Source organism: Solanum pennellii, chromosome 11 (assembly GCF_001406875.1).
Source record: "Solanum pennellii chromosome 11, SPENNV200".
Classification (NCBI taxonomy): Eukaryota; Viridiplantae; Streptophyta; class Magnoliopsida; order Solanales; family Solanaceae; genus Solanum; species Solanum pennellii.
This window is the reverse complement of record NC_028647.1, coordinates 1,977,431-2,004,067: the sequence shown is the minus strand read 5'-3', so window position 1 is coordinate 2,004,067 and position 26,637 is coordinate 1,977,431. Positions and strand designations below refer to the sequence as shown.

The window sequence follows — 26,637 nt, the reverse complement described above, 5'->3', positions numbered from 1 at the left end:
TGACACAATCCTGCCTTAAGTGCCTTATCTGAAGTCTCAAACTGTTCGTCAATAGCCTTCAGTAATGCCTTGACATCGTTATGCTGTTCGACAGAACCACGAATACCAGCAGAGATTTTAGTCTTAATGAACATAAGACTCAAACGGTTAGAGCGTTTCCATTGTTCATGAAGAAAAATCTCATCTTGAGTGCTGATTTCATTAATAGGTGACTCGTCTTTCCTGATAGCATAATCGATATCCATACACCTTAAGTGAAGGAGAATTCTCTCCTTCCAAAACTTATAGTTCTCACCATTCAGTTCGGGAATATCACAAATATCAGAAAAATTTGCATGTTGCATTACTGCAAAAAATATATATGCATACTTAGCATAAATTTGAGGCAAGTAATATAAAGTTGAATCTAGTGACATAAAAATTGCTTGTGGGCTAAATTTTTAATTCAATTAGATTCATATTTTAATAAAATTATCAATTTAGTAGTATGATATTCTGTCTTTATGACAAAACTATTAAACTCTCATTCATAATTCCCGTGGTTAATTATGAAAAGTATTTAATATTTCATCTTAATTAATTATGCAATTTAATAATAAATAAATTAAGTTATCATATCATGCATAATTAATTACAATTCTAATGTCTAAAATTTCTTTATGTGATCCTTAACTTCTAAAATTTTATTCAATTAAAGATGTCGTGGCTAAACTTTAATCAAATAATTCTAGATCACTTAAACTTTTATTTCTTTAAGTGATCCAAAATATAATATATAATATCATTTCATTAAGATTGTTGTGGCTAAATCTCAATAAAATCATCCGACTAAATTTTTCTTTGATTCAACAGTGAACTTTATAATAGAGATTTTCCAAATAGTTATACGTCAAACAGTTCGTTGAAAATAGTTTGTAAGATAGTAGTATTAAGACAAATCTTATTGGCATTTTGCCATGATTTTAGAATTTTGTTAAAATGTCTGCCCCCGAGTATGGGTGTAATAATGCATGTGCAACATCATGCATTTCCAAATAAATCTTTTTTGAAAATCCTCCAACGGAATGGTTATTTATTTAACTATTTTTTGTAAAAAATCAAATGTAATTTTTTTTTTCCAATTTTTTAAAACTATTTTTTTTAAAATATTTGAAAAGTCATTTGTGTAAGCGAATAATTAAGTAACAATCACATGTTAAAAGTACGTGCTTCTTTAGCTCAATTAAATTTGTTTTCCAAATAAATGTTTTGAAATAATGACCAGCTGTTGGCCTGTTTCACATAAACAAATTAGTATTATTTTAATTTTATTAAATCTGTCATTTTCTTTTAATTTACATCTTTTTTACATGCCATCAATTTATATTCATTTTTTTTATGTGGCATCTGAAGCCCACATTAAAATTTCGACTAAATTTGAATCGCGCATTATAAGATTTATTTGAAATTTTGAACTCAAATCGGAGACCTCTTGTTAATGGTGAAACAACTCCACCAGTGCACCAACATCCGTGTTGAAATTAATTTACATTTATTCATATTTATTTTTGTACTTACTATTTAAAATATATACATTGAAAAACAATTATAAATTAGCTCATAATTTTGGAATTTTATAAAGTTCAAAAAGGATAAAAATATACTTAAACTGTTAAAAAAAGTTTAAATACACCCCTCATCTATCTATAATATTGGGTTTAAAAATGACCCCTCACTCTATTTTTTTGGCTTAATTTTACCCTTAAATCCGTTGAAACTAACGGCCATCCTTTCTTTTTTTCTTCTTCTTATTACATGACAAACAAGCGAGTCGAATCGAATATGAGTTGATCAAAAAACGAGTTAAATAAAAATAGACAAGTTACCCAACTTAATTCATATTTTGATGATTGATCCAATTGAAAAACTAGCCATCATTTAGCGGAAGTGAAACATGAAAAATAGCAAACATGAGAAACTCGGCTAATGATGGGATATTTCCAATAAATTTTATAATGCTATTTAGAAAATTTATTTTTCTAAAAAAATAATTAATTTATATTTTCTTTGAATTGAGTCACGAAAGATTGAAAAAAGTATGATAATCTGAAAATTTAATTTTATTCGATAAAAAAACATCATTCAATAATAATAATAACAATAATTAAAAAAAAAGGCAAAGGATTGTCAGTCTTAACGGATTTAAGGGCACGAGTGAGCCAAGAAAATCGACTAAATGACATTTTTAGCCCAATAAACAAATGAAGATATACATTTACAAATAGTCTAAGGATATCCTTTCGTAAAGTAAATTATTCTTTTGTTTCATTTTATGTGGCATAATTTTTTCTTTATCAGTCTAAAAAGAGTGATTTATTTTTTTTATATGGTAAACATTTTAAGGTATAATTTCTCTTTTACACTTGTTAGTTTCATTTAACTTTAAACATAGAGAGAGAAAAATAAATTTACTTTTTAAAAAGGTAATCTGATAAATATTTTAAAGTTATATTTTTTTAACTTTGTGTCCGATCAAATATTACCAAAATGAGAATGAGACGGAAGGAGTATGTAATTTTAATTTGGGTAGACGAATATTTACTTGTTGCCAAAGTTAAGTAAAAGAGCTGGCTAATTTTTAGATTTTTTTTTTAATTCAAAAAAGAAAAAACGGTTCCATTTCCGCTGAAGCTCTCTGATCACGTTGTACTACTACCCATCACTATCAAACAAAACCCAACGAATTAACCAGTGAGAAAAATGAAGCTCACTAACAAGTGAGCTCTAAGCTCCGGCGAAACGAACTATTTTGCTCATTGCATGAACTCCATGGACCGGTCAACAAGAGCCGCTGTGCAGAAGCTGCTCACAAATCCCTTTTCATGCCTCGGAAGATCCAGTTCTCAGTCAGGTATTTGCTATTATAGTTCCGATACGGTAAATATGTGTTTGTGGTTAGCTGGAGACTGTTTCATTTGGGTATGTGATTGCTGTTGAGTGAGAGGAGTCAGAGGCTAACATTATAGGGATGAAGTTCACAAAGCAAGAGAAATCGGAGGTTATGATTTGATTTTCCTGGAGATTGATATCGCAGATAACTGTAAATGTAGAACTGGTGGACACGAGTAAGTAAGTAGAACATACGATTGTAAAAGATGTGGCGTAATGAACCACTTACATAAAACGAAATAGGTGAGAATGAAAATTCGTCATTAAATCACAAGTGTGTAACTATTAAATTTGAAGATGGTAGTCTTGTGAAGGAGCATTAAGAACTAATTCAAACCTAGATGTTTCCGGTGAAGATAAGTTTGGGAATTTCCATCCGATTTTCTCTTTTTTGAAGAGGCTGTAATGTACTTGGTGGCAACGTTTGAATACGGACGCTAGGAGTTATGAGGATGTGCACCGTTTCACAGGTGATGAAAGTCAAAACAGGGGAGCAGGGATGTTTTTGCAGTGGAACTCTTTATAATACCGTGACATCCGTGTTAACAGTTACTGAATATAGTGCCATTCGGCAATTTCTGCATGTTCATTACTGGGTCATGGTAATCATCTTGTCCAATATTTTGTTAAAGTGAAACATTTGAATGGACCATGTATCAGTAAAACAGAGATGAGGTATGGAAGATATCATGACATAAAATTTTTCATCAGTTTGGTTGTTAAATTACTGTAGAAGAAGGGTGATTAACACACTGTTGGTTGTTTGCACAACTCTTCGTTTTTGCATAAGTTGGGTATAAGTTATTAAATTGCATTCAACATTCAATTGTTTTATAGAGAGAAAACCAGAAGTTGCATATGTATTAAAGAGAGAAAAGCAAGAACTTGTTATGTTCCTTTCATAAAAAAAGAAAGCGAGAAGTTGCATCTATATAACCTAACTTTGTTTGTGTTCTCCTTTTGATTCCAGATGACTCTGAAGTTCCTTTATTGGATCCAGGAGGTAATATTTCATACACCCTTTCAAGCTGATGCTCACCACTTTACATTGTCTTTGTACCTTGTATAAAATTTAACATACTCCCCTCTCCCGTTTCCATTTGTTTGTTAGTGTAAGTAACAAAGACAGGTAGGATAAAATTTAATCTCAGTTTTTTTTTTTATTCTTTTGATACCAGATGGTCATCAAGTTCGAGCTTTGGTGCCTGACTTAGAAGGTAATATTTCGTACACCCTTTCAAGCTGATGCTCACCACATTACATTGTCTTTGTACCTTGTATAAAATTTAACATACTCCCCTCTCCCGTTTCCATTTGTTTGTTAGTGTAAGTAACAAAGACAGGTAGGATAAAATTTAATCTTAGAGTTTTTTTTTTTTTTATTCTTTTGATACCAGATGGCCATCAAGATCTAGCTTTTGGTGCCTGACTTAGAAGGTAATATTTCGTACACCCTTTCAAGCTAATTCACACCAAATTGAATCTTGTTTGGATGTACTAATGAAAAGATATGAACAAGTACATGTATCTCAATCGTCGGAACATGATAACTCATCAAACTCTTGAATCCGGGAGAATCAACTAGCCACAATAGCGAGGGGTAGGATCTTCGAATCCTACATTAGTGAGACAATGTAGGCACAAGTATGCATTAATACATCTTATGTACTAAGTATAGAGTAATATGCATAAAATAGACATGGTAGCTGCTATACCCCATTTTAACCGGGTCAAAGTAGTTTACAACATTTGGTGATTCCAAAGTTAATAACTAATTCAAGAAGTTACCACCTAATTATTACGGTGAATTAGGGCACCTAATATTGATTAAAGTCTTTGTCTAAAGTTAAACTTCATTTTAAGGTCTAGAGATTCTAGGTAAAGGTTCAACTAATCTAAAGGGAAGGGGTTAGGCATCCTTTAAGATCCATTAAAAATAGTTAACACTTAAATTATTTAATTAGGCTAAGTGAAAGAGGTAAGAAACAAGTTTAAAATGCTAACTGAATGAATTTATATATTATCATTTAAGTAACTAAAGTATGAATATTAAAAGTAAAATAACGTCAGTGGGACTTGAAAGAAAGTGATGGGCTAATCCAAATGTAAAAACAAACAATCTGCTAGTTAGGCTCAAAAGAATGTAAGCTGGTTGCTTCTTTTATTTTTATAGAAAAATCTGACTTGTTTTAAAGGAAGCCATAAAGTTAACTACTTTTATTCAAAATGGTTTGATATTGTATAATGATATTGTGAGGATAAATAACTCTAGCTAATATTTAAAATATATCGGTCTATTTAGGAATAAGTGTTAGTCTACGACCAAAGTTTAAACAAGCATCAATGATAAGTTTTACACTCACGAGTAGTTAAAAGAAGTAGGTAATTAAAATCTTTTTTTTTTTTTGAAACTGATAAAAGTGTATTCCTCAGCAATAAGGACATACTGGACACCATCAACTCTTTTTAGTATCAAACATGACTCTAGAGAACAAGCTGATTGTTTTTAATTCAAGTTATTAAACTAGATGCAATTCACTAATAAAGTATTCAAGTAGAGATCAAATATGTCTAGATTGTAAAAAAAAAGGATCACAGCAAGCCAAATAATTAAGCAATCATAATGGTAAATAATAGGCTAGACAACTAATTGGCTACAACATCTAATTATGTCCAGATGGGTCTCTGCAAATAGGAAAAGCAAGTAAATGTTTTATTAAAATATGAGTGGTCAATCCCATGTTCGGTTTATGCAAGCTCCGAGTGACAATGGTGTCGTTGAGTCTCACGGTGAGACTCTTTGGCTCCGGTATATACATGTAGACAAAGATAAGAAGAGAAATAAAAAAATTAGCTAGCATGTAATGGTTAAGTATCAAAATGAACAATGAAACTTATAGCAAATAGAAATAAGTAAACCAAAAAAAAGGTCATCCGGGAGAAGCACAGTAAGGATTATAACCATATAACAAATTAAGAGCATCAACTTCATCACCCTAATGTGACAAATTATGGTCTACTAAGTATAGATAATCTCATAACCATGATCCTAGGATGGTATTAAACAGAGTTGCATCTAGAGTAATAGGGACTAATGACAACATTAATTATACAAGACTACTAATTAATTCATTTAGTTAAAAATGGTTAAAAATTCTTCTTTATATAGTGTATCTATCATATAACGAAATCGTAGTCATGATTTCCAGAGGAACTGAGTCGGGGATTTAAGTCGTCAAACTAGTAGTTTAAAAAATTGATCCTAAATTCATGCTTTTCTACAATACAAAATAAATAGAGTTATCTATGCAAAGTTCAAAAATATGATGAGAAAACTAGAATCAGAGTCATGTGCATAAATCATTTTTAAGTAGGGAGTAAATTTGGTTAGGTTTAGGGAAATGGGAGAATGGATGCTTAAATGGGTAATTTTGGATTTGAAAACTTTATATAGGCTTTAGGATGAAGGCCAAAATGATTTATCATTGAGTTTGGATTCATGTTTTTTGAAAATATTGTTCGAGTCTAGTGCTTAGTCAAGTAACATTTGATATTATTAGCTACGTGCATCTACATATTTTGGATATGTTGATTTGTATTTAATGCTTAAACTGAGTATGTTTTTCCTTTAAAATTCTAGCTCAAAATGTGGGAAGTACAAGTCAACATCCGGGAGGTAACAATTCGTACTTCAGATTTCCTGCCTTTTTTTCCTATTGATTGATACTTTAGTCATATCATATATACCAATATAGATAAACTTTCCACTTTTAGTTAGAATATGAAATTATTTATGCTTACCATCCAGAATAGCAACCTGTTAAATTTGACAAGATTCAAAAATTGGATTAATGAGAAGATATGGTAGTTAGGAATATAATTCTTCATTGCTAGAAAAGTCAAGATAACACCTTTTGTAGGTGAAATTTAGGTGAACCATAAATTGATTTCACAAGGTAAATCTTGACATTTTGACATATTGTGATGTCATGGATGACATCAATAGAAAGAATTCACTCCTATAAATAGGTAGCTCCTATATCATTTGTGAAACACCTCTAATTTGCCTTCTCATCTCCTAAGACATTTGTTCTTCTTTCTCTCTTGTACTATTTCACTTATACTCTTTTGGAGTGAAATAAATATTGATTGGTTGTGTCTGAGGAGTAGGCAAAAGGAAACAAAAGTTTGCCGAACCTCGTTAATTCCTGGTGTTCTTTTTGTTGTTGTCTCATTTACTATTTATTAGCTACCTTTAGATATAATAGTTGTGATTCTATCACTCTCTATATATTCGGCTTCCGCAAAAATTGGTATCAGAGCCAAGGTATTATCTGAGTATGCTCTGTGGTTGCAGCATAGTCTGAACTTCCACATCAGAAAAAGATTTACTTTGGTCTTTGCATTGCTAGCTAGTAAATAGTATTTGTAGTAAAATGGGAGACAAGAAAAATGATGAGTCCACATCAAGTGTCAATAATACGTCATCATTGACATCTTCGCTTATGACAAGAATTGTGTCAAATGCGAAATTTGCAGTTTAAATTTTTGATGGGTCAGGACATTTCGGAATGTGGCAAGGCGAGGTTCTTGATGTTCTTTTTCAACAAGGGCTAGATATTGCCATTGAAGAAAAGGAACCAGACGGTGTAGGAGAAGAAGATTGGAAGATTATCAACCGAGTTGCTTGCAACACCATTCGATCTTACCTGCAAGAGAATAAAGTATCCATACACGAAGGAAACATCTGCAAATAAATTATGGAATTCATTAGAGGAGAAATCCTTGAAGAAAAACAGTCAAAATAAGCTTTACATGAAAAGAAGACTGTTACGCTTCACTTATATTCTTGATAGCACAATGAATGATCATATCACCAGCTTTAATAAGTTGGCGACAGATTTGCGAAATATGGACGTGATTTTTACGGATGGAGATATGGCCTTACTGTTGTTAAGTTCACTTCCCGATGAGTTCGAGCATCTTGAAACGACTCTACTGCATGGGAATGATGAAGTATCTCTCAAAGAAGTTTGTTCTGCCTTATACAGTTATGAACAAAGAAAGAGAGAAAAACCAAAAGGCGGAGAAGCAGAAGCACTAGTTGCGAGAGGTCGTTCTCAAAATCATATGAGAACGAAGAAAGGGAGATCGAAGTCAAGATCGAGACTCAGCAAAGATGAATGGGCCTTTTGCCGAGAAAAAGGGCATTGGAAGAAAGACTACCCAAAGTTGAATAGCAAAGCCAAACCAAATAATGGGAAGGCTGTCATGGATTCAAATGTGGCTGATTGTGATGATTCCGATTACTCACTAGTTACAACAGATCCATCCAAATCATCTGATGTATGGTTGATGGATTCAGCTTGTAGTTATCATATGTGTCCCAATCGGGACCGATTTATTTATTTACAAGAAGGAGAATGTGGAGTTATTCACACTGCAAACAATAATCCTCTTACCGCATATGGTGTTGGTTCAATCCGATTAAGGAACCATGATGGATTAAGTAGAACATTAACAGATGTTCGATATGTACCAGATTTGAAGAAAAATCTCATTTCTGTAAGAGCCCTAGAATCAAAGGGGTTCAAAGTCATTGAAGATAATGGAGTGATGAGAATATGCTCTGGTGCACTGGTGGTAATGAAGGCAATTCGAAGAAATAATAACATGTACCACTATCAAGGTAGTACAGTTATTGGGACAGCGGCAACAACATCCAATGACGAGAAGGAGGCAGAAATGACCAAGCTGTGGCATATGCACTTGGGGCATGCTGGAGGGAAATCCTTGAAAACTTTATCAGATCAAGGATTGCTAAAAGGAGTAAAAACTTGCAACTTGGAGTTTTGTGAGCATTGTATCAAGGGAAAGCAAACAAGGGTTAAATTTGGAACAACTATCCATAATACTAAAGGTATTCTGGATTATGTTCATTCAGATGTTTGGGGTGCTTCCAAAACACATTCATTAGGTGGGAAACACTATTTTGTAATCTTTGTTTATGACTTTTCTCGAAGATTGTGGGTGTATACGATGAAAAGAAAAGATGAAGTATTGGGAATTTTTCTCAAATGGAAGGCGATGATAGAAACTCAAAGTGGCAGAAAGATCAAGTGTCTTCGCACAGACAATGGTGGCGAATACAAAAAATGATTTTTTTCAGAAAATTTGTGAGGAAAATGGCACCGTTAGACATTTCACTGTCAAAAATACACCACAACAAAATGGAGTGGCAGAACGCATGAACCGAACTTTGCTGGAGAAAGTTCGGTGTATGTTGTCCAATGCTGGTTTGGGCAAAGAATTTTGGGCTGAGGCAATAACATATGCGTGCCACCTCATTAATTGTCTACCATCTGCTGCTATTGGTGGGAAGACACCATTTGAAAAATGGTATGGAAAACCTGCTGAAGATTATGGTTCTTTATATGTATTTGGCTCAATTGCATATTATCATGTAAGAGAGTCAAAATTGGACCCAAGAGCAAAGAAAGCTTTATTTATGGGAATTACTTCTGGAGTCAAAGGATACCGTTTATGGTGTCCAGAGACAAGAAAAGTTATTTTCAGCAGGGATGTTACCTTTGATGAATCTGCCTTGACAAATAAGGTAACACTTGAAGAAGCCAAACAAATTGATGGTGCTTCAAAGCAGGTGGAGTTTGAGGGAAAGATAATTTTCCCAACACAGGGATCAAACGAGGAAACAACAGAAAATTTTCCTCTTGAAGGAGAGCCAGTCGAAGAAGAGGTTCCATATCAAGAACCTCAACCACAACTTGAATCAATAGCAACCGGCAAGCCAAAAAGGACAATTAGAAAACCTGCTCGACTCATAGATATGGTGGCTTGTGCGGACTCAATTGCAGTTGATGACATTCCTACCACTTATAAAGACGCAGTCCAAAGTTCAGAAGAACATAAGTGGAGGATTGCCATGGATGAAGAAATGCAGTCCCTTCATCAGAATCATACATGGAGATTGGCCAATCTCCCAGAGGGCAAGAAAGCAATTGGGTGCAAATGGGTATTTGCAAAGAAAGAAGGATTTCCTAACCAAGAAGATGTTCGCTACAAAGCAAGATTGGTGGCCAAAGGATATGCTCAAAAGGAGGGAATTGATTATAATGAGGTGTTTTCTCCAGTTGTGAAACACTCCTCCATTAGAGTTTTGTTGGCTTTGGTAGCACAGTTGAATTTAGAACTAGTTCAGTTGGATGTAAAAACGGTTTTTTTACATGGAGACTTGAAAGAGGAAATCTATATGACTCGGCCAGAAGGATTCAAAGTTGATGGAAAAGAAAATATGGTGTGCAAACTTGAAAAGTCATTGTACGGATTGAAACAATCTTCTAGACAATGGTACAAACGATTTGACAAGTTTATGTTGCAGCAAAGGTACATAAGAAGCACATACGATCATTGTGTGTATTTGCGCAAGCTTGAAGATAATTCCTTTATATACCTTCTCCTATATGTTGATGATATGTTGATAGCTTCTAAGAGTCAAGAGGAAATTGAGAAGCTAAAAATTCAACTAAGAAAGGAGTTTTAGATGAAGGATTTGGGTTAGGCAAAGAAGATTCTTGGCATGGAGATAAAAAGAGATAGACATTCAAAGAAACTCTATTTATCTCAAAAGGAATATTTGAAGAGAGTACTAAAGCGATTCGGTATGAATAAAAAAACAAAGTCGGTTAGCACTCCGCTTGCTCCTCATTTTAAGCTTAGTGATGCTATGTCACCTAGTAATGAAACTGAACGAGAATATATGTCAAGAGTACCATACGCTAATGCTATTGGTAGCTTGATGTATGCAATGGTTTGCACAAGGCCAGATATTTCACACGCTGTTGGAGTTGTAAGGAGGTACATGCACAATCCTGGAAAGGATCATTGGCAGGCTGTAAAATGGATTCTACGGTACATTCATAACACTGTAGATGTTGGTATGGTTTTCGAGCAGAAAGATAGTCAATATCTTGTTGGATATTGTGACTCAGATTATGCAGGTGATTTGGACAAACGAAGATCAACTACTGGTTATGTTTTCACTATTGCAAATGCACCAGTTAGTTGGAAGTCTACTTTGCAGTCAACAGTTGCTTTGTCTACCACGGAGGCAGAGTATATGGCAATTACAGAGGTTGTGAAGGAAGCAATTTGGCTTCAAGGATTGCTTAGAGAGCTTGGTATTGGACAAGACGGAATCACAATATTTTGTGATAGTCAGAGTGCTATTCAATTAGCAAAGAATCAAGTTTATCATGCAAGGACGAAGCACATTGACGTTCGATATCATTTCATACGAGACATCATAGAAGATGGTGGAGTCATAATGCAGAAAATTCATACTATGGATAATCCTGCCGATATGTTGACAAAAGTGGTGACTGCGGTCAAGTTTCAGCATTGTTTGAACTTGATCAACATTGTTGAACATTGAAGATTAAGGTTGAAGACACAATCAAAATTGTTGTTGAGAGAAAGTTGAAAATGGAGAATCTTGCCAAGGTGGAGATTTGTTAAATTTGACAAGATTCAAAAATTGGATTAATGAGAAGATATGGTAGTTAGGAGGATAATTCTTCATTGCTAGAAAAGTCAAGATAGCACCTTTTGTAGGTGAAATTTAGGTGAACCATAAATTGATTTCACAAGGTAAATCTTGACATTTTGACATATTGTGATGTCATGGATGACATCAATAGGAAGAATTCACTCCTATAAATAGGTAGCTCCTATATCATTTGTGAAACACCTCTAATTTGCCTTCTCATCTTCTAAGGCATTTGTTCTTCTTTCTCTCTTGTACTATTTCACTTATACTCTTTTGGAGTGAAATAAATATTGATTGGTTGTGTCCGAGGAGTAGGCAAAAGGAAACAAAAGTTTGCCGAACCTTGTTAATTCCTGGTGTTCTTTTTGTTGTTGTCTCATTTACTATTTATTAGCTACCTTTAGATATAGTAGTTGTGATTCCATCACTCTCTATATATTCGGCTTCCGCAACACAGCCAACATCACTCCCTTAGCTCTTTCCACTGTCATGCTTGGTATTATTGCAATTTCTTTATATTTTATCTTAACGTAAGTGTAATTAATGAATACTACATACAATTTGAAATAGATTTACCTCTTCCCCAACTAATATAATCCTCCAGTGAATCCCCACATACTTTGCTACTCAAAGCCAAGATGAATGGTGAACTGATGTCCTTGAATGAATCCTAGCTTCTTATTCTTCCTTAGGTTGAGAGAGAAATTGGGGAGTGAATTTGGTTAGGTTTTTGGGAAATAGGGAAATGGATGTTTAAGTGGGTGGGTAATTTAGGACTTTGAAAACTTTATATAGGCTTTAGGATGAAGACCAAAACGATTTATCATTAAGTTTGGATTCATGTTTTCTAAAACTGTTGTTCGAGTCTAGTGTTTATCCAAGTAACATTTGATATCATTAAATGCGTGCTTCTATGTATTTTGGATATGTTTATTTGTGGGTAATGCTTAAACAGAGAAAAAACTGAGTATGTTTTTTCCTTTAAAATCTAGCTTCAGTTGTGGAAAATGCACCTCCAGATCCGACAGGTAACAATTCGTACTTTAGATTTCCTTCCTTTTTTCCTACTGATGTGAATTCTTGAAGTGTGTTTTAGATAACAATTACTGTTTCTTCTGCTTCAGTATCTCTTCTAGCTTTGGATAACAGCGTTGTCACCCTAAAAGTCATTGAGAAGAAAATGAAGAAGGTGGATTCAAAAATGGCTTATTCTGAACAAAAAGCAAATAAGGTCATAGAGTCCTTAGGGAACAGAATAGGATTCATCCTATCTTATTCAGGCGCTTGGATTTTTTATGAACATATTCACCTATCATGCGCAATTGCTGGATTGATCACGTTTGTATCCCTACTCAGCTTATTCGGAGGATTAGCCATTGCTATTTGGGCAGCAAGAGAAGAACTGAAAAGAATGATACCAGCTATTGAAAATTTGGATCAAGAAGAAAAACAGTTGGTCAAAGAAGTAAAAGTGATTAAAACAAAAGAGGAGGCAAGAAAGACTAATCCAGAGGGAATGGTTAATAATGATCGTCTACATGCTGAAGTCCAATGTGATGCAGTGGTTTCACGTTGTGACATGATAGTGAATTCTAAAAACTATATGTGTAGGTTTGAAAGGTATAACAGGCTCTTCATTTGGGCTGCCATCTGCTGTGTAATATTCAATGGCGCTTGCATATGTTGTGTTGCTTATTTCACATATTGCCGTAAGTTATTTTTATGTCCTCTCTTAAATGAATTTGGTAACTTAGATTGCATTAACCGTGTTATATACATGTCAATGATAAACATTTGTTTTACAGGTGTTGCTGCGTTAAGGTGTACAAACCCTATGATGCCATTACCTGGAGAATCAGTAAGTTACCGAGTTGAATTTACGGATTAAGTAAGTATATTTTTGGATTTTTTGAACCTTAAGTTGATTGATTGCAGGCACACATGTTTAATAATGATGTCATACAAAATGTCCCTGCTACTATTGTTGATAATGCATCAGAGTTTAGATATCAAGTATCTTTGGGAGACGGGGTTCCACAACTCTGTCCAGTAGCGAGTATCAGCTCAGTTGAACTTGCTCCTCATTTTGTGCCGGTTTTGGCACCAACCATGGTATGTAAGTTCAACTCTTGAAATACTTGCTATATTTATTTTCATATTTTTGTCAATACTGATTTAATCTTTGAATGGGTGGGTCTTTTCTTGAATTTGCTTATTTTAATTGAAATTTCAGGAAGGTGGTCCTTGCTCATCTAGTTTTGATTCTGAGTTCTTACATCCAGGTATATACATCACACCATACCACCACATTCTAGATGGATGAACTACGCAATCATTAAGAAAGGCTTTGAGATTCTTGATTACAAGAATGCATAAAATTATATGCATCATCTGATACATATTGATATGAACTGAATGTACATTTATTAATGAAGGCAGCAAGTTCTTAAATAGAGTTACAACGAAAGTAATAAGACTCCTAAACGAACTGAACTAAAGTAGTCTAATTAAATAATAACTGCTGAACTAGTAAGACAATCCTAATACGACTAAACTACTAACTGGCGTCCTAGGACCAGGTGTTCTAATATGCCCCGTCAAGTTAGACGATGAGTCACTAAGCCTAACTTGAACAAATTAGACTCAAAAGCAGATTTAGAAAGTGCCTTGGTGAGGGTGTCTGCTATTTGATCGGCACCATGGACATGAACAACACGAACCCTTTGATATCAACATAGTGGCGAACAAAGTGAAAGTCCACAGCAGCATGCTTAACACGACTATGGAGGACAGGATTCTTGCTCAAGAATGTGGCTCCAAGATTGTCACAATAAATTGTGGGTAGCTGATGTACTGGAAAGCGCAATTCATTTAGGAGATTGGTAACCCATAAGGTTTCAGAAAGTGCATTAGCCACTGCCCTGTATTCGGACTCAGTGGAGGAGCGTGAGACAGTATTTTGCTTCTTTGATGACCAACTAATCGGATTGTGACCAAGAAATAGGATGTAACCAGATGTAGAAACTCTGTCAACGATGTCCCCACCCCAATCTGCATCAGAGTACACATGTAGATTGAATTCATCAATGGGAGTAACGCGTAGGCCGAGTTGAATGGTACCCCGCAGGTATCGAAGAACACGTTTTACAGCCTTCCAGTGAAGGTCTATCGGTGCTTGCATAAATTGAGAAAGCTTGTTGACTGCATAAGCTATGTCAGGTCTAGTGAAGGACAGATATTGAAGCCTACCCAAGACTCGGCGGTAACGTGTAGCATCAGTCAAGTGAGTTCCATCAGACAAGGTGAGTAACTCAGATGCACTCATGGGCGTGTTAACACTCTTGCAGTTGGTCATTAGCTCATCATTCAAAATTTCATTCACATAATTTGCTTGGGTGAGAATTAAATCGTTGGAGCTGCGTATCACTTCAACACCAAGAAAGTAGTGAAGATTACCTAAATCTTTAATAGAGAACTTAGAAGCAAGGGAAGTGATAACCTGATTGACACTTAAAGTATTTCTCCCATTGATAATAATATCGTCAACATAGACGAGGACGAATAACGTATCACCTGCACCATGTCTGACAATTAGTGAGGCATCAGATTTTGTCTTAACAAATTCTATGGATGAAAGATAACCCGTGAGGGCATTGTACCACGCCCGAGGAGCCTGTTTCAAGCCATGGATTGCCTTCCGTAGCCGACATATATGCATTGGTTTGTCATCACTAGTAAACCCCGGAGGTTGTACCATGTACACTTCCTCTTCCAGGTTGCCTTGGAGGAAGGCATTATTGACATCTAGCTGGCGAAGGTGCCAGTTGTGACGAAGTGCCACAGAGAGGACGATGCGAACTGTGGTGGGCTTGACGACTGGGCTGAATGTGGCATGAAAGTCAACGCCTGGCCTCTGAGTAAAGCCTTTTGCAACTAGGCGCGCTTTGTATCTGTCGATGGACCCATCAGCATTTCTCTTGATCCTGAAAAGCCACTTGCAGGATACAATGTTTTTGGTCGGGTCAGGAGGAACAAGTTCCCAAGTCTGATTTTTAATTAAAGCATCAAATTCATGTTTCATTGCATAACGCCACTCTGGATATTTTTGTGCTTGTTTGACAGTAGTGGGTGTGACAGTGGGGTTCAATTTGGCTAGGTAATCAAAAATCTTTTTTGGTTTTGTGATATTATTTTGGGATCGAGTGACAGCACGGGTAGGAGGAGACGGACATTGAGGCGGTGAAGGAGCGAGTTCTAACTCGAAGGTAGGACAGGCTGGTTGAGGAGCCATATGTGTTGGTGGGTTGGTGTTTCTACGGTGATAGACAAGGAGAGGAGACAAGCTGCTTTGTGTGTTGGTTGGTATCGGCGTTTGAGAGTTTGTAGGGAGGCGTGGTAGTGCTAAACGCTGGGCAGTAGATATAGAAGAGGTGTTCTGGGAAGCAGGAATTATTGAAGATGAGGAAGACAGAAATTTACCTTGAGAGGGAGGAGTTGCTAGAGGTGAATCTGTTGCGTCTGCCGCTGATGCATCGTCGGATAAGGACTGCGAGTTTGAGTTGTCTCCGGACTGGGCTGGAGAGGAAGCAGATGGTGATGGAAAATCTGTAATAGTGCGTGCTGCTATTTCTAATGGAGTTGGCAGATCTGTAACTATGGGAAGTTTGGGTGTGGGGTCTGAAGAACTTGGCATTGTTGGTGTTGCCCATTCCAGGTGAGTTGATTTAATGGCAATGTTGGAGAACAATGTCTTAAATGGAAAAACATCCTCAACAAATCGCACATCTCGAGATAAGTAAACCTTTGCAGAAATTGGGTCAAAACACTGGTGACAGTGATGGGATAGTGAGAATCCAAGATAGACACATGGGGTAGATTTTGATTCAAGTTTATTTTTGGAGTATGGTTTTAGCCATGGATAACATAAACAACCAAAAATTCGTAGGGAGTTATAATTAGGTGATTTTCTAAGTAATCTTTGGAATGGGGATTGATTATCGAGGTGAGAGGTTGGAAGACGATTGATGAGGTAGACAGTGTGATGGCATGCAAAAGACCAGAATTGGGGTGGGAGAGACGCCTCATGTAAGAGTGTTCTTGCAGTTTCGACAATATGGCGATGTCGCCGTTCTGCAAGTGCAACTCGTTGGGGTGTATAGGGAGGGGTAGAGAGGTGTTGAATGCCGTGAAGTGAAAGATAGGAGTCAAGACTTTTATACTCACCTCCGCCATCAGTATACAATGATAAAATTTTAGAGTCAAAATGTTTTTCCATCATAGGATGAAATTTTTGAAAGATATCTTTAACTTCACTTTTCTTTGTTAGTGTGTAGAGCCAAGTGTACTTCGTATATTGGTCAACAAAAATACAATAATACAACTTTTTATCAAGAGATAAGACTGGTGATGGCCCCCATAAGTCACTGAAAATAATTTGAAGTGGTTTAGAGCTACACAATGATAATTGAGTAAAAGGATGTCGATGAGCTTTATTAGATAAACATGAATTACAATGAAAATTTTTGTCTCTCTCATGAAACGGTAGCGAGAATTTATTCAAAATAAACCTAAGAACTCTAGAGTGAGGATGACCAAGACGTTGGTGCCAAGTAGTGAGAGGGCTGGATGTGGAGATAATGTGAGCTTGGGGATGTGAGACAGGCCACTCATATAGTCCATTGTTAGTCCGACCGTGCACCAGTGGCTGCCGTGTTTTCAGATCCTTCACAACAAAGTTAAAAGGAAAAAATTCAATAGACTTAAGATTGTCTTGACAGAATTTAGAAACAGAGATAAGCTTGCGTTTGATGGAAGGGGCACACAAAGTGTGAGTTAGCTTAAAAACATTATTTGATGCATTTAATTTAGTAGAACCAGTGTGAGAGATAGGAATTTTGTTACCATCACCCATGGAGACATCTTCGTTACCGCGGTATGGTTGTAGGTTGTGCGGCTCTGTTGTGATGTGATGGGTGGCTCCTGAGTCAACTATCCAGGGATTGGTCTCCGTTGTAAGCCCAGCGGCATAGTTGGCTTTTGCTTCAAAGTGATTATGAGATCTCGAGCGGCAAACATTGGCGGTGTGGCCAATTCTGTTACATAGTTGACAGCGAATAATACCGTTTGGATTTGAATTGGATTGCCCTTGTGGTGGAGCGCTTGGACGCAAGTTCTGGCGCCATTGTTGAGAGTTGTTGGTTTGTCTACGGTTGTTGCGATTATTGGAGTTGAATTTAGTGGGAGTAGCAACTGCAACAGTGATGGTACTAGATAGTTTCTTAGCATCCTCGTGGCGGAGGAAGAGTTCAAAGTCTAGTAACTTTTCAAACAGTTCCTCATAGGAGATAGGCGTATCGCGTGCACGAATGGCAGCAGATATTTCACGAAATTCAGGACCTAGACCACTAAGTATTTTGACAATGAGTTCAGGATTGGAAACAGGAGCACCAGCAGTGGCTAACTCATCCGAAAAGGACCGAATAGTATGAATATATTCAGTAATGGAGCGAGAGTCCTTAGTGACACGGGCAAGCTGATCACGCAGACTGAAGACTCGAGTTTGAGATTTGTTCGCATAAGTGGTATGCAAGGCATCCCAAGCTGATTTAGCCGAGTCAGCGGCTGCAACAGTAGGGGCAATAGTGGGTTCGACAGAAGCCATGAGAGCATTCTGGATGAGTTGATCCTGACGGAACCAAGTTAAGAAGGGAGGATTGGGAGAGATATTCGTGCCGAGGGTAATCGTGCGACCAGGGGACGGACTGGTTCCATCGAGATGGCCAAAGAGGTTGTAGCCATACATAAGCATGGAAAATTGGGCTTTCCAGGTGGCGAATTTGTGACCACCACTTAGTTTGATGGGTAATTGGGATGCGGGACTGAATTATATGATAGTATTGGTGCTTGTCGTGTTATCAGCATTGACAACTCTGGGATTGTTGCCATTGTTGTTGGTCATTGTTGCTGATCTGCGTGAGAAGAGGAAAAAGAAGAAGAAAAAAAAAAAACTGGATCGTACTCTTTAGAGCGTGAAGAGCCCTGATACCATATGAACTGAATGTACATTTATTAATGAAGGCAGCAAGTTCTTAAATAGAGTTACAACGAAAGTAATAAGACTCCTAAACGAACTGAACTAAAGTAGTCTAATTAAATAATAACTGCTGAACTAGTAAGACAATCCTAATACGACTAAACTACTAACTGGCGTCCTAGGACCAGGTGTTCTAATAATTGATACAAAACTCATTTGACATTTTCACTTTTTCTAATTGTTCTTCTCCATTTTCGTTTTTGTTTTGTCTCTCTTAGAATTTTGCAGTGAAACAGTGGCTGAAGAGGCACATAATGGAGCAGGACCTGAGAAGGAAGCAACTCAGAATGCCCTCGTCTTCACGGCCGTGAAGCCGCAGCTGTTTGTGAAAGCGGCAAAGGCTAAAGATGCAGTGCAGTTCTATAAACATGCTTTCGGTGCTGAGGAGGTGGGACGTGTGAATCACCCTAAGAGGAAGGTCGAGCAGGAGACACCACTCATCCTCTCAGTTGAACTCAAGATTGGTTCATCTATCTTCGTTGTCTCTGACCTTACTGATGAGGACTCTACTGCTCCTGTGAAGACTGCTTTGACTGGATATGTTTTCTACTTGGAGACTGTGGATGTTAGTTCTGCTACGGCCAAGGCTATCGCTGCTGGTGCAATTGCTGAAATTAAAGCAGAAGACGGTGGTGCTGATGGTGGTCAGGTTGGGGTGAAGCTGATTGATCCTTATGGAAATGTGTGGTTGGTTTGCTCACCAGTGAAGGAATCTGAGTAATTGATGAAGTCCATTGATAATTACACTCTCTTGTTCAGTTGCTTTTTTTTTTACTGCTTTCAATTAAATTCCGGTTTTGTATACCGATGATGAAACTCTCATATCAGCTGTTGGCAAGTGTTTATGGCGTTGAACTTTTTTGTAGATCGATCTCCATAGTTGATTTTGAACAGTGAAGACTTTTGTCTGTAGTTATCTAAAGAAGTGTAAGTGTTCTCTGCTGGTGCAATTGCTGAAATTAAAGCAGAAGACGGTAGTGCTGATGGTGGTTGTGTTGGGTAAAGTTGATTGATCCTTATGGCAATGTCTGGTTGGTCTGCTCACCAGTGAAGGAATCTGAGTAATTGGTGAAGTCCATTGCTAATTACACACTTGTTCAGTAGCTTTTATGTTTTACTGCTTTCAATTAAATTCTGGTTTTGTATACCGATGATGAAACATTCATATTAGCTCTTTCTAGGTGTTAATGGTGTTGAACTTTTTTGGAGGATTAATGTCCATTGTTGATTTTGAACATTGAAGACTTATGTCTTTAGTTATCAGAAGATGTATAAGTGTTCTCTATTATCCTACCATTTGTGCTGTCATGAGATAATTCATGGATTTTTTATTGTTTTTTGTCAAATATGGCTAAGTGGCCTTTTTTATTTATGAGAAAAGCCTAAAGAGGTTCAGACAGTGAACCCATCCAAACGGAAAAGGTCTTGCTCATCTTCTCTGATCCAGCCATTTCTGGAGTCATGGCTTAGGCGTTGTGAATTAGTCAGAGTTGATGTTCTTCTCCAGGTAACCCACCTACTTACCAGTTCTTTTTGAAATGCAATTTCTTCGTATGGCAATTTGCTCTCACTTGTGACAGCATAGTGTAATTACTGTTAAGAGTTACATGGGCCTTCCGTTTAGACTTTCTGCTGATGCAGGAAATTGATGTGAAAAAGAAGTGCAGCATGTGGTCAATGTTATACTAGTTAAATTCCGCTGTCAAGAGTTCTCTACAATGCAGGTTACAGAGGTGAAAGGAGAGGATGTCGTTTGCTTGATTAAAAATTCTGCCACCTTGGCCGGACCATTGTACACATTACATGTCTCCCAGATCCTTATTGAGTTGCCAACTCTTACGGACAAAGATAAGAAGGTCTGTTGTTACCTAATATCGAAGTCTATCATTTTGCAATCAGTCTTTCACTCTCTCTAAGTTTATGCCACATCATATTGGTCCAAGAGACTCCAAGTAGTTTGTGTAGGCAGTACGAAAAACTAAATACTTAAGATTATTTGGGAATGACAATTTGTTTGCTCATTAAGGTTCTCACATTGTACAGTTTAAAAGCAACTCTGCAGAACTTATTGGTCAAATTTTGTTTAGAACTATGATACTCTCTAACGGAAAATTTTCACTGTACATCTTGTTATTATTTCAGGTTTTAAGCAGTTGGGCGGTTCGAAACAAAATAGATATCCTTTCACTGTCATACACGCGATGTTCGACATGTAAGGCTATTCTATAGATTCTACTTTCCATTTTATTAATTTCAACATTTCCCTCACCTACGTAAGATCTGGAATTCTCCTATGCTATCACTTCAGAAGCGAAGAAGCATATCTTGTAACAATCTAGTGGTTCTTCATGTTCTTGTTCAGGCCCGTGAATTTCTATCTAAGCTGGGTGATCTTAATCAAACAGAGATTTTCGCTAAGATAGAAAATGTGGAGGTTAGTTACCTGTTGAATACTTAGGGATTTATTTATGAAAAAAACTGCACAGTAGTTGGTACAAATTTTTCCTTGCATTTGCTTATAGGAAATGGGCAACTTTGACGAGATTCTCGAAGAAGCTGATGGCATCATTCTCTCTCGTGGAAATTTAGGGATAGATCTACCACCTGAGAAGGTCAGTGAATTCTCCTCAGTCTTTTCCTGTGACATATTATTGATAATGATAATACAGCCACCTTATTAAAGTGGCACATCATCATTAATGGACATCCAAATGATCTTCCAATTCTAACATCAAATGGTACAGAGAATTTCTTTTGGGTTGATGTGAGTGAATTTTCCGTTAGGGATGAAAAGTGATATTGTGGATTATGCGAAAATAAATGGGGTCCTGTTTGACGTACATCCATGAGGCGCTGTCTCTTACTTAGAGTACTAAAAATGTATTGTGTGCCTTCAGATAATTTTGTGAATTAATTCATGCTTAGATGTCACACTGTTTAATCTGAATGATTCATTGGAAGGGCGATAATACATGACTCCTTTCTGTTATTGATTGAAGAAAAATGTTATAATCTACGTAAAATGCGTTGTGATTCGAACATCAAATTAAAGGTTGAAAAAGCAACAACAACATATGAAGGGTAATCCCACAAAGTGGGTTTGGGAAAGGTGGTGAATACGTAGACCTTACCCCTACCTTGTGAAGGTAGCAATGTTCTTTCCGAAAGACCCTTGGCTCAAGTAAGGTTGGAAAGGCAAAAAAAAAATATGATGAAAGAAAGAAAGAGATAAAAGAAAAGCAACACAGTGTTCGACAAGCAAGGCAAAATGACCAATATGCCCCCATCTACACCATGATATCTGAACACGTTCTGAAATGTTGAGGCACATATAATGAGATACTTTTAAATGTGTTTTGGGTCAACAAATGAGCAAAAAGCTACCTAAATAGTATCTTAATCACATCTAATGATTGATATTGTAGTGTCACAATTCCTGTCACTTAGTCCTAGATAACTTTCATCTGTCCACTTGCAGAATTCTTGAGGAGGTCATCTTTTCTCCTTAATAATTGTTATAGTTGATGCGTTCCGGTGACATTTGCTCTATATGCAGTGAGTGAGAGGTTCAACTCATAGTCGCGTCAGTGAATGAATCAGACAAAGGCAGCCAAACATCTACTTAAAGTCTTGCTTTCTTCTCATTATTACATTAAGGAACAGTTGTTGCACCTAAGAACAAGCTGGAAATCAAATCAATTCCTGGAGCTTGACTTCAACTCATGGATATTACTCATTATTAAACATTTTCTATAACCAAGTACTAGCTTGAATGATAGCATGGAATTTCAATGGGAATAGAATATGGAGAAGTTGTATTGAGAAGAGTAAAGGTGGACATCATAAAACATTTTATGCTATATAAGGGTCGAGCATTGATTTGCTTACTAATATGAAGACACATGAATAGATGCAATGCTCTTAACAATCAAAGGCAGTGACACATAAAATAAAAGTCCTCTCATTGAATTATATGTGTGCTAACAATGTATTTGAATAATCTACGTGTGATTGAATAGTGCCTGATGGGTCCGGTGTTGAACTTATTTTTGCTTCATTAGACTGTTTCATGGTGACCTTCCCATTGACTGTAAGGCATTTTGCAGTTATCTAGTATAGATTTCTTTCTTTCTAACCAGATTATATTAATTACCAGGTGTTCCTATTTCAAGAGGCAGCTGTTCACAGGTGCAATATGGCTGGTAAACCTGCTGTGGTCACTCGTGTTGTGGACAGTATGACTGATTACTTGCGACCCACTCGTGCTGAGGCAACAGATGTTGCCAATGCTGTATTGGATGGTAGCTTCTGTTCTCTGTTGTCACATTAATTTGATATACTAGATTCCTACGAGAAAAACGTGGAATATATGCTAAATACTTGTGGTAGGTATAAACGTGCCTTTTTTGGCCTTGTCTCCAAGATTCTTCATATCATTTTTCTTTCATCCCAGGTAGTGATGCAATTCTTCTAGGTGCAGAGACCCTGAGAGGTCTATATCCTGTTGAGACTATTTCCACTGTTGGTAAAATTTGTGCAGTGGTAAATTTTACCTCATTGCTGTTCTACGTATGCCTGATGCCTACCATTGTGAATTCGTTGTCAATGGACCCCCTGATTGTCTTCTTTGAATCTTCTTTTCCTCGTTCTGTCATTTGTTCTTTATACTATAACATTGTAATCATCGACCTTCAGAGTACAATTTCTATTGACTCAATGTCACATTTTTGGTAAGATTGAACAGTATCATATATATGGAGCACAAAGTACACCTAATATCAGAAGTAGCAGTTAATAGACTAATGTACTCCTGTATTGAACTATTGATGCCATATAAAGTAAAAGCTGTGTTGACTTGACGTATTACCATGATTCTGGTCCTACCTTACAAAAAGCACAATTATGTTGAATTCAATGTTTATTCTTTTCTCATAGTGGAGCTGATAAAATTTATTCTGAAGATCAGATAACTTTTCTAAAGCATACCCCCTAAAGTGAAATTGAGTGCGCCAAAAGCACTTTAATCATGTATAGTGAAAGTTCTAGATGTTTGAAAGGATTTCAGTTCATAAGTGGTAAAGTCTTAACATACATCAAAGGTACATGGATAGGCTTGCAGTAAGTAATTTTAAATGGCTCATGCTCAGTGCAAGTTGTTGAGGACAATCAATTGCTGCGATGGTGTGAATCAGTCATGCAGCTATGGAACAAATGAATTAGGAAACATATTTACTCAGACTGATGCTTGGTGTTAAAAAGGTTATCCAATACAGCTCTTTTTTCTGATGCTTACTTTTTTCATTCTTTCATTCATATTATCATAGATGATGTGTCATTGTTCAAATCGAAAATGAAACTGATTTTATTGCATTGATGACTTAAATGCAGTCTCTTATTGTTAAGAGGGATTTTTCCCCATCCTTGCAGATCCAAGACATTTGGTAGGAAAATTTTCATCTGTTCCACCCTAAATAAGTGATTTCTTTCTAGAGCTGCTGCAGTTCTTTTGTGATAGGCATCATGTAACATTATGAATATTCGGCTGAAGTGTATGTTGGATTCTCTTACATCATGTGGCAATGTATTATTTGTTAGTTTTCATTCTCCTGTGTCGACATCTTCTCTAATTCATTCATTAAATTGAATCTAATATACATTTTTGGGTCTGCTTTCAGAGCACATTTTGTGACAGTAGCTTGGTTCCCTTTTGTGATTGAGGTTTACTAGTATTAAGTTATATATCAATGGAACTCTTTAACTTATTGGATGGTAGGTTTGGATATACTTAGGTTTGGAACTCTCACTAGTACATATATAAATGAAAAATAAAATAATAAAATATATATATATATATATATATGACCATTTTACATAAACAATATATATTACCTTCATAATTACCATTTATAGTAATATCATATAATATATAATACATTTTACCATTAATAACGTTCTGGCTTCCTCTCTCCAATTATTTTTTTTCCAATTCTAGCGCTTTAATTGATTAACCGAACAAAAAATAATGTTGTTTTGAAATTTCTTTTACAAATATATTATAAGCTTATTAACTAAAATATTTCTCTTTTCCATTTATAGTAATATAATATATTATATCATATTTCTCTTCAGTAAAACTCTATTATAAAAAAGCTAAATTTGTTGAATAAAGATATCCAAATCCTAAATTAAGTAGACAACTCTATTATAAAAGATTTTAAATCGTCATAATATACATATGAAAATTTTAACCTATTGAATAGAGTCCAATCATCAACAATTTCTCTCTCGTTCAGAAGGGAACAACCCCTTGTGATTGCTGAGTTCTTCTCATATAATTGGTGAGTTTTTAGCTTTTTCGATGTTTTTTTGGGTTAAAAATTGGAGTCTTTTTAAGTTAATTTATGCTTTTTTGGGAAGAATTTTGAGTTATATACTTTTGCTTGTTTGTATTAAATCCTTTTAGTTCTTGTTGTATTTTGCTTGTAAATTTTGAGAAAAGAAAAAGAGGTTGATTTGGATGAAATTTTGGTTTAACAGATAGTCACAGAATTTATGGAAAAGAAGATGAAAAAGGGGGAAAAGATTTGTTTTTTCCTCTGAAAACCAAATTAAAAGGTAGACTTTAAGAGGGGATAATGAAATCTTGGAGTATAAAGTATAAAAGATTTGCTTTTTACTGCTATAAGCTGTGATACCCTTATTTTTGTGATACCAATTCTTATTTTGTGATAATTTTTTTTGACTTATTAGGTGATCATGATACTTGATTTTTTCACAAGGTTGGGTTCACTAGTTGAAACAATATGTAAAGGTAGTAATGTTGTTGATGATGATGATAATAGTTTTGAACGTTTGCCTGATTGTCTGGTGATTGATATTCTTAGTAGACTTCCATCACATTCTTTTCTTAGATGTCGATGGGTTTGTAGGCATTGGAGAGCCTTATTAGTCTCATCACAACACTCTTTTACCAATATACATCATCTATCTAGACATACTACACCTATGTTTATCATACATGATGATTTAGCCAAATATGATGCCAAAAGTGATTTCGCAAAGCATGGACAAGATGTTTTTGTTTACAATGAAAACAAGAAGATTAAGAAAAAAAAGAAAGTTATGTTTGAGAAACTTCATCTCAAACCTGAGCTTAAGATTAATAAGGATAAACCTTATCTTTTATATTCTTGTGAAGGAGTTCTTATGTTTGTTTCCTCCAAGTGGAAATCTACTTATTATATTGTCAACCCTATAACACAAGAAGAATTGACAGTACGATATACACTTGATGAAGTTTTCGTATGTGCTCTGTATTTTTGTCCCTACACAAGACAATTCAGAATTCTTTTGGCACAACTACAAGATACTTGTTGTACATATTTCGTACATATTGTAAAGATATGGAAGTGTGAGAAAATTCATTCGTCAATCTCCTTCAACTTTTTGCCAAATTGTTTCAATCCTGTTGTTGTTAATGGAGCATTGCATTGGATCACGTTGCACGATTTAAAAAGGAAAGGCATTGCTCCTTGTGAAAACGGAATTATGGTTTTCAGAATGGATAAAGAAGAGTTGTTTACTATGCCTCATCCTCCTGTAAGTAAGGTTTGTAACTCAGATAAAGATCATTTAGCTATGAAACTTATGGTGAAGGATGATCATTTGTGTTTATGTAACATGATTCTCCCATGGTATATCGTGGATATGTGGTTGTTGGAGGACTATGAGACGCGGTCATGGATCAAAAAGTATAAGATTAATCTCTTAAATGAGTGGATTTTCCCTTTTAGTAAGCGTCTCAGAGAAAGAGAAATTAGATACAGGCATGTTTGGGATGTTAAGTTTTTGTACCTCCAAGAAAGTGGACTTTTGATTTACTTGATTCACTTGTATGATGAGGAGATATATCTTTATAATTTAGATCGTAGAACAGTAAAGAAACTTGAATTGCCGCGAGAAAAATTGTTGGCCTCCTCTTGTGAATGGGCTCTTTATCACAAGAGTTTTATGGCAATAGTCTAATAGTAGTGTTTCTCCTACAATTTTA

At 35.9% G+C, this 26,637-nt stretch overlaps 3 protein-coding genes across 7 annotated transcripts; all 3 read left to right on the top strand.

Moving 5' to 3' along the window:
• Positions 1–2,653: 2,653 nt before the first annotated feature.
• LOC107003387 lies at positions 2,654–19,853 on the top strand. Of its 4 annotated transcripts, XM_027913223.1 has the most exons (11): positions 2,655–2,890; positions 3,899–3,931; positions 4,107–4,145; positions 4,326–4,365; positions 6,569–6,604; positions 12,487–12,522; positions 12,619–13,203; positions 13,300–13,352; positions 13,430–13,606; positions 13,728–13,776; positions 18,806–19,853. In XM_027913223.1, the coding sequence occupies exons 7-11, from the start codon at positions 12,675–12,677 to the stop codon at positions 19,306–19,308; spliced, it is 1,311 nt and encodes a 436-aa protein (XP_027769024.1). In that variant the 5' UTR covers positions 2,655–2,890; positions 3,899–3,931; positions 4,107–4,145; positions 4,326–4,365; positions 6,569–6,604; positions 12,487–12,522; positions 12,619–12,674; the 3' UTR covers positions 19,309–19,853. The 4 variants fall into 4 exon arrangements, with proteins under 4 accessions (XP_027769023.1, XP_027769024.1, XP_027769025.1 ...); XM_027913222.1 differs by lacking the exon at positions 4,326–4,365 and having other exon boundaries at positions 2,654–2,890; XM_027913224.1 differs by lacking the exon at positions 2,655–2,890 and having other exon boundaries at positions 3,781–3,931.
• Positions 19,854–20,291: 438 nt separating this feature from the next.
• On the top strand, positions 20,292–24,188 carry LOC107003559 (pyruvate kinase 2, cytosolic-like). Its single transcript, XM_027913225.1, has 7 exons — positions 20,292–20,443; positions 20,730–20,799; positions 20,950–21,021; positions 21,110–21,199; positions 22,744–22,888; positions 23,041–23,846; positions 23,976–24,188. The coding sequence occupies exons 4-6, from the start codon at positions 21,113–21,115 to the stop codon at positions 23,319–23,321; spliced, it is 513 nt and encodes a 170-aa protein (XP_027769026.1). The 5' UTR covers positions 20,292–20,443; positions 20,730–20,799; positions 20,950–21,021; positions 21,110–21,112; the 3' UTR covers positions 23,322–23,846; positions 23,976–24,188.
• A 541-nt stretch (positions 24,189–24,729) lies between these two features.
• On the top strand, positions 24,730–26,612 carry LOC107003485 (F-box protein At3g07870-like). Of its 2 annotated transcripts, none has more exons than XM_015201828.2 (2): positions 24,730–25,202; positions 25,338–26,612. In XM_015201828.2, exon 2 carries the CDS (start codon positions 25,344–25,346, stop codon positions 26,610–26,612), a length of 1,269 nt encoding a protein of 422 aa, XP_015057314.1. In that variant the 5' UTR covers positions 24,730–25,202; positions 25,338–25,343. The 2 variants fall into 2 exon arrangements, with proteins under 2 accessions (XP_015057314.1, XP_015057315.1); XM_015201829.2 differs by having other exon boundaries at positions 24,731–24,925.
• The last annotated feature ends 25 nt before the right edge of the window (positions 26,613–26,637 follow it).

Excerpts from the sequence above, each read along its gene's own strand:
- LOC107003387 (XM_027913222.1), top strand. The coding sequence starts at position 2,800 with ATGAACTCCATGGACCGGTCAACAAGAGCCGCTGTGCAGAAGCTGCTC. Across the intron at positions 12,523-12,618 it reads TGCACCTCCAGATCCGACAG|TATCTCTTCTAGCTTTGGAT; the intron begins GTAACAATTCGT and ends CTTCTGCTTCAG. Across the intron at positions 13,204-13,299 it reads TGCTTATTTCACATATTGCC|GTGTTGCTGCGTTAAGGTGT; the intron begins GTAAGTTATTTT and ends TTTGTTTTACAG.
- LOC107003485 (XM_015201828.2), top strand. The coding sequence starts at position 25,344 with ATGATACTTGATTTTTTCACAAGGTTGGGTTCACTAGTTGAAACAATA.
- LOC107003559 (XM_027913225.1), top strand. The coding sequence starts at position 21,113 with ATGGGCAACTTTGACGAGATTCTCGAAGAAGCTGATGGCATCATTCTC. Across the intron at positions 21,200-22,743 it reads TAGATCTACCACCTGAGAAG|GTGTTCCTATTTCAAGAGGC; the intron begins GTCAGTGAATTC and ends ATTAATTACCAG. Across the intron at positions 22,889-23,040 it reads TGCCAATGCTGTATTGGATG|GTAGTGATGCAATTCTTCTA; the intron begins GTAGCTTCTGTT and ends CTTTCATCCCAG.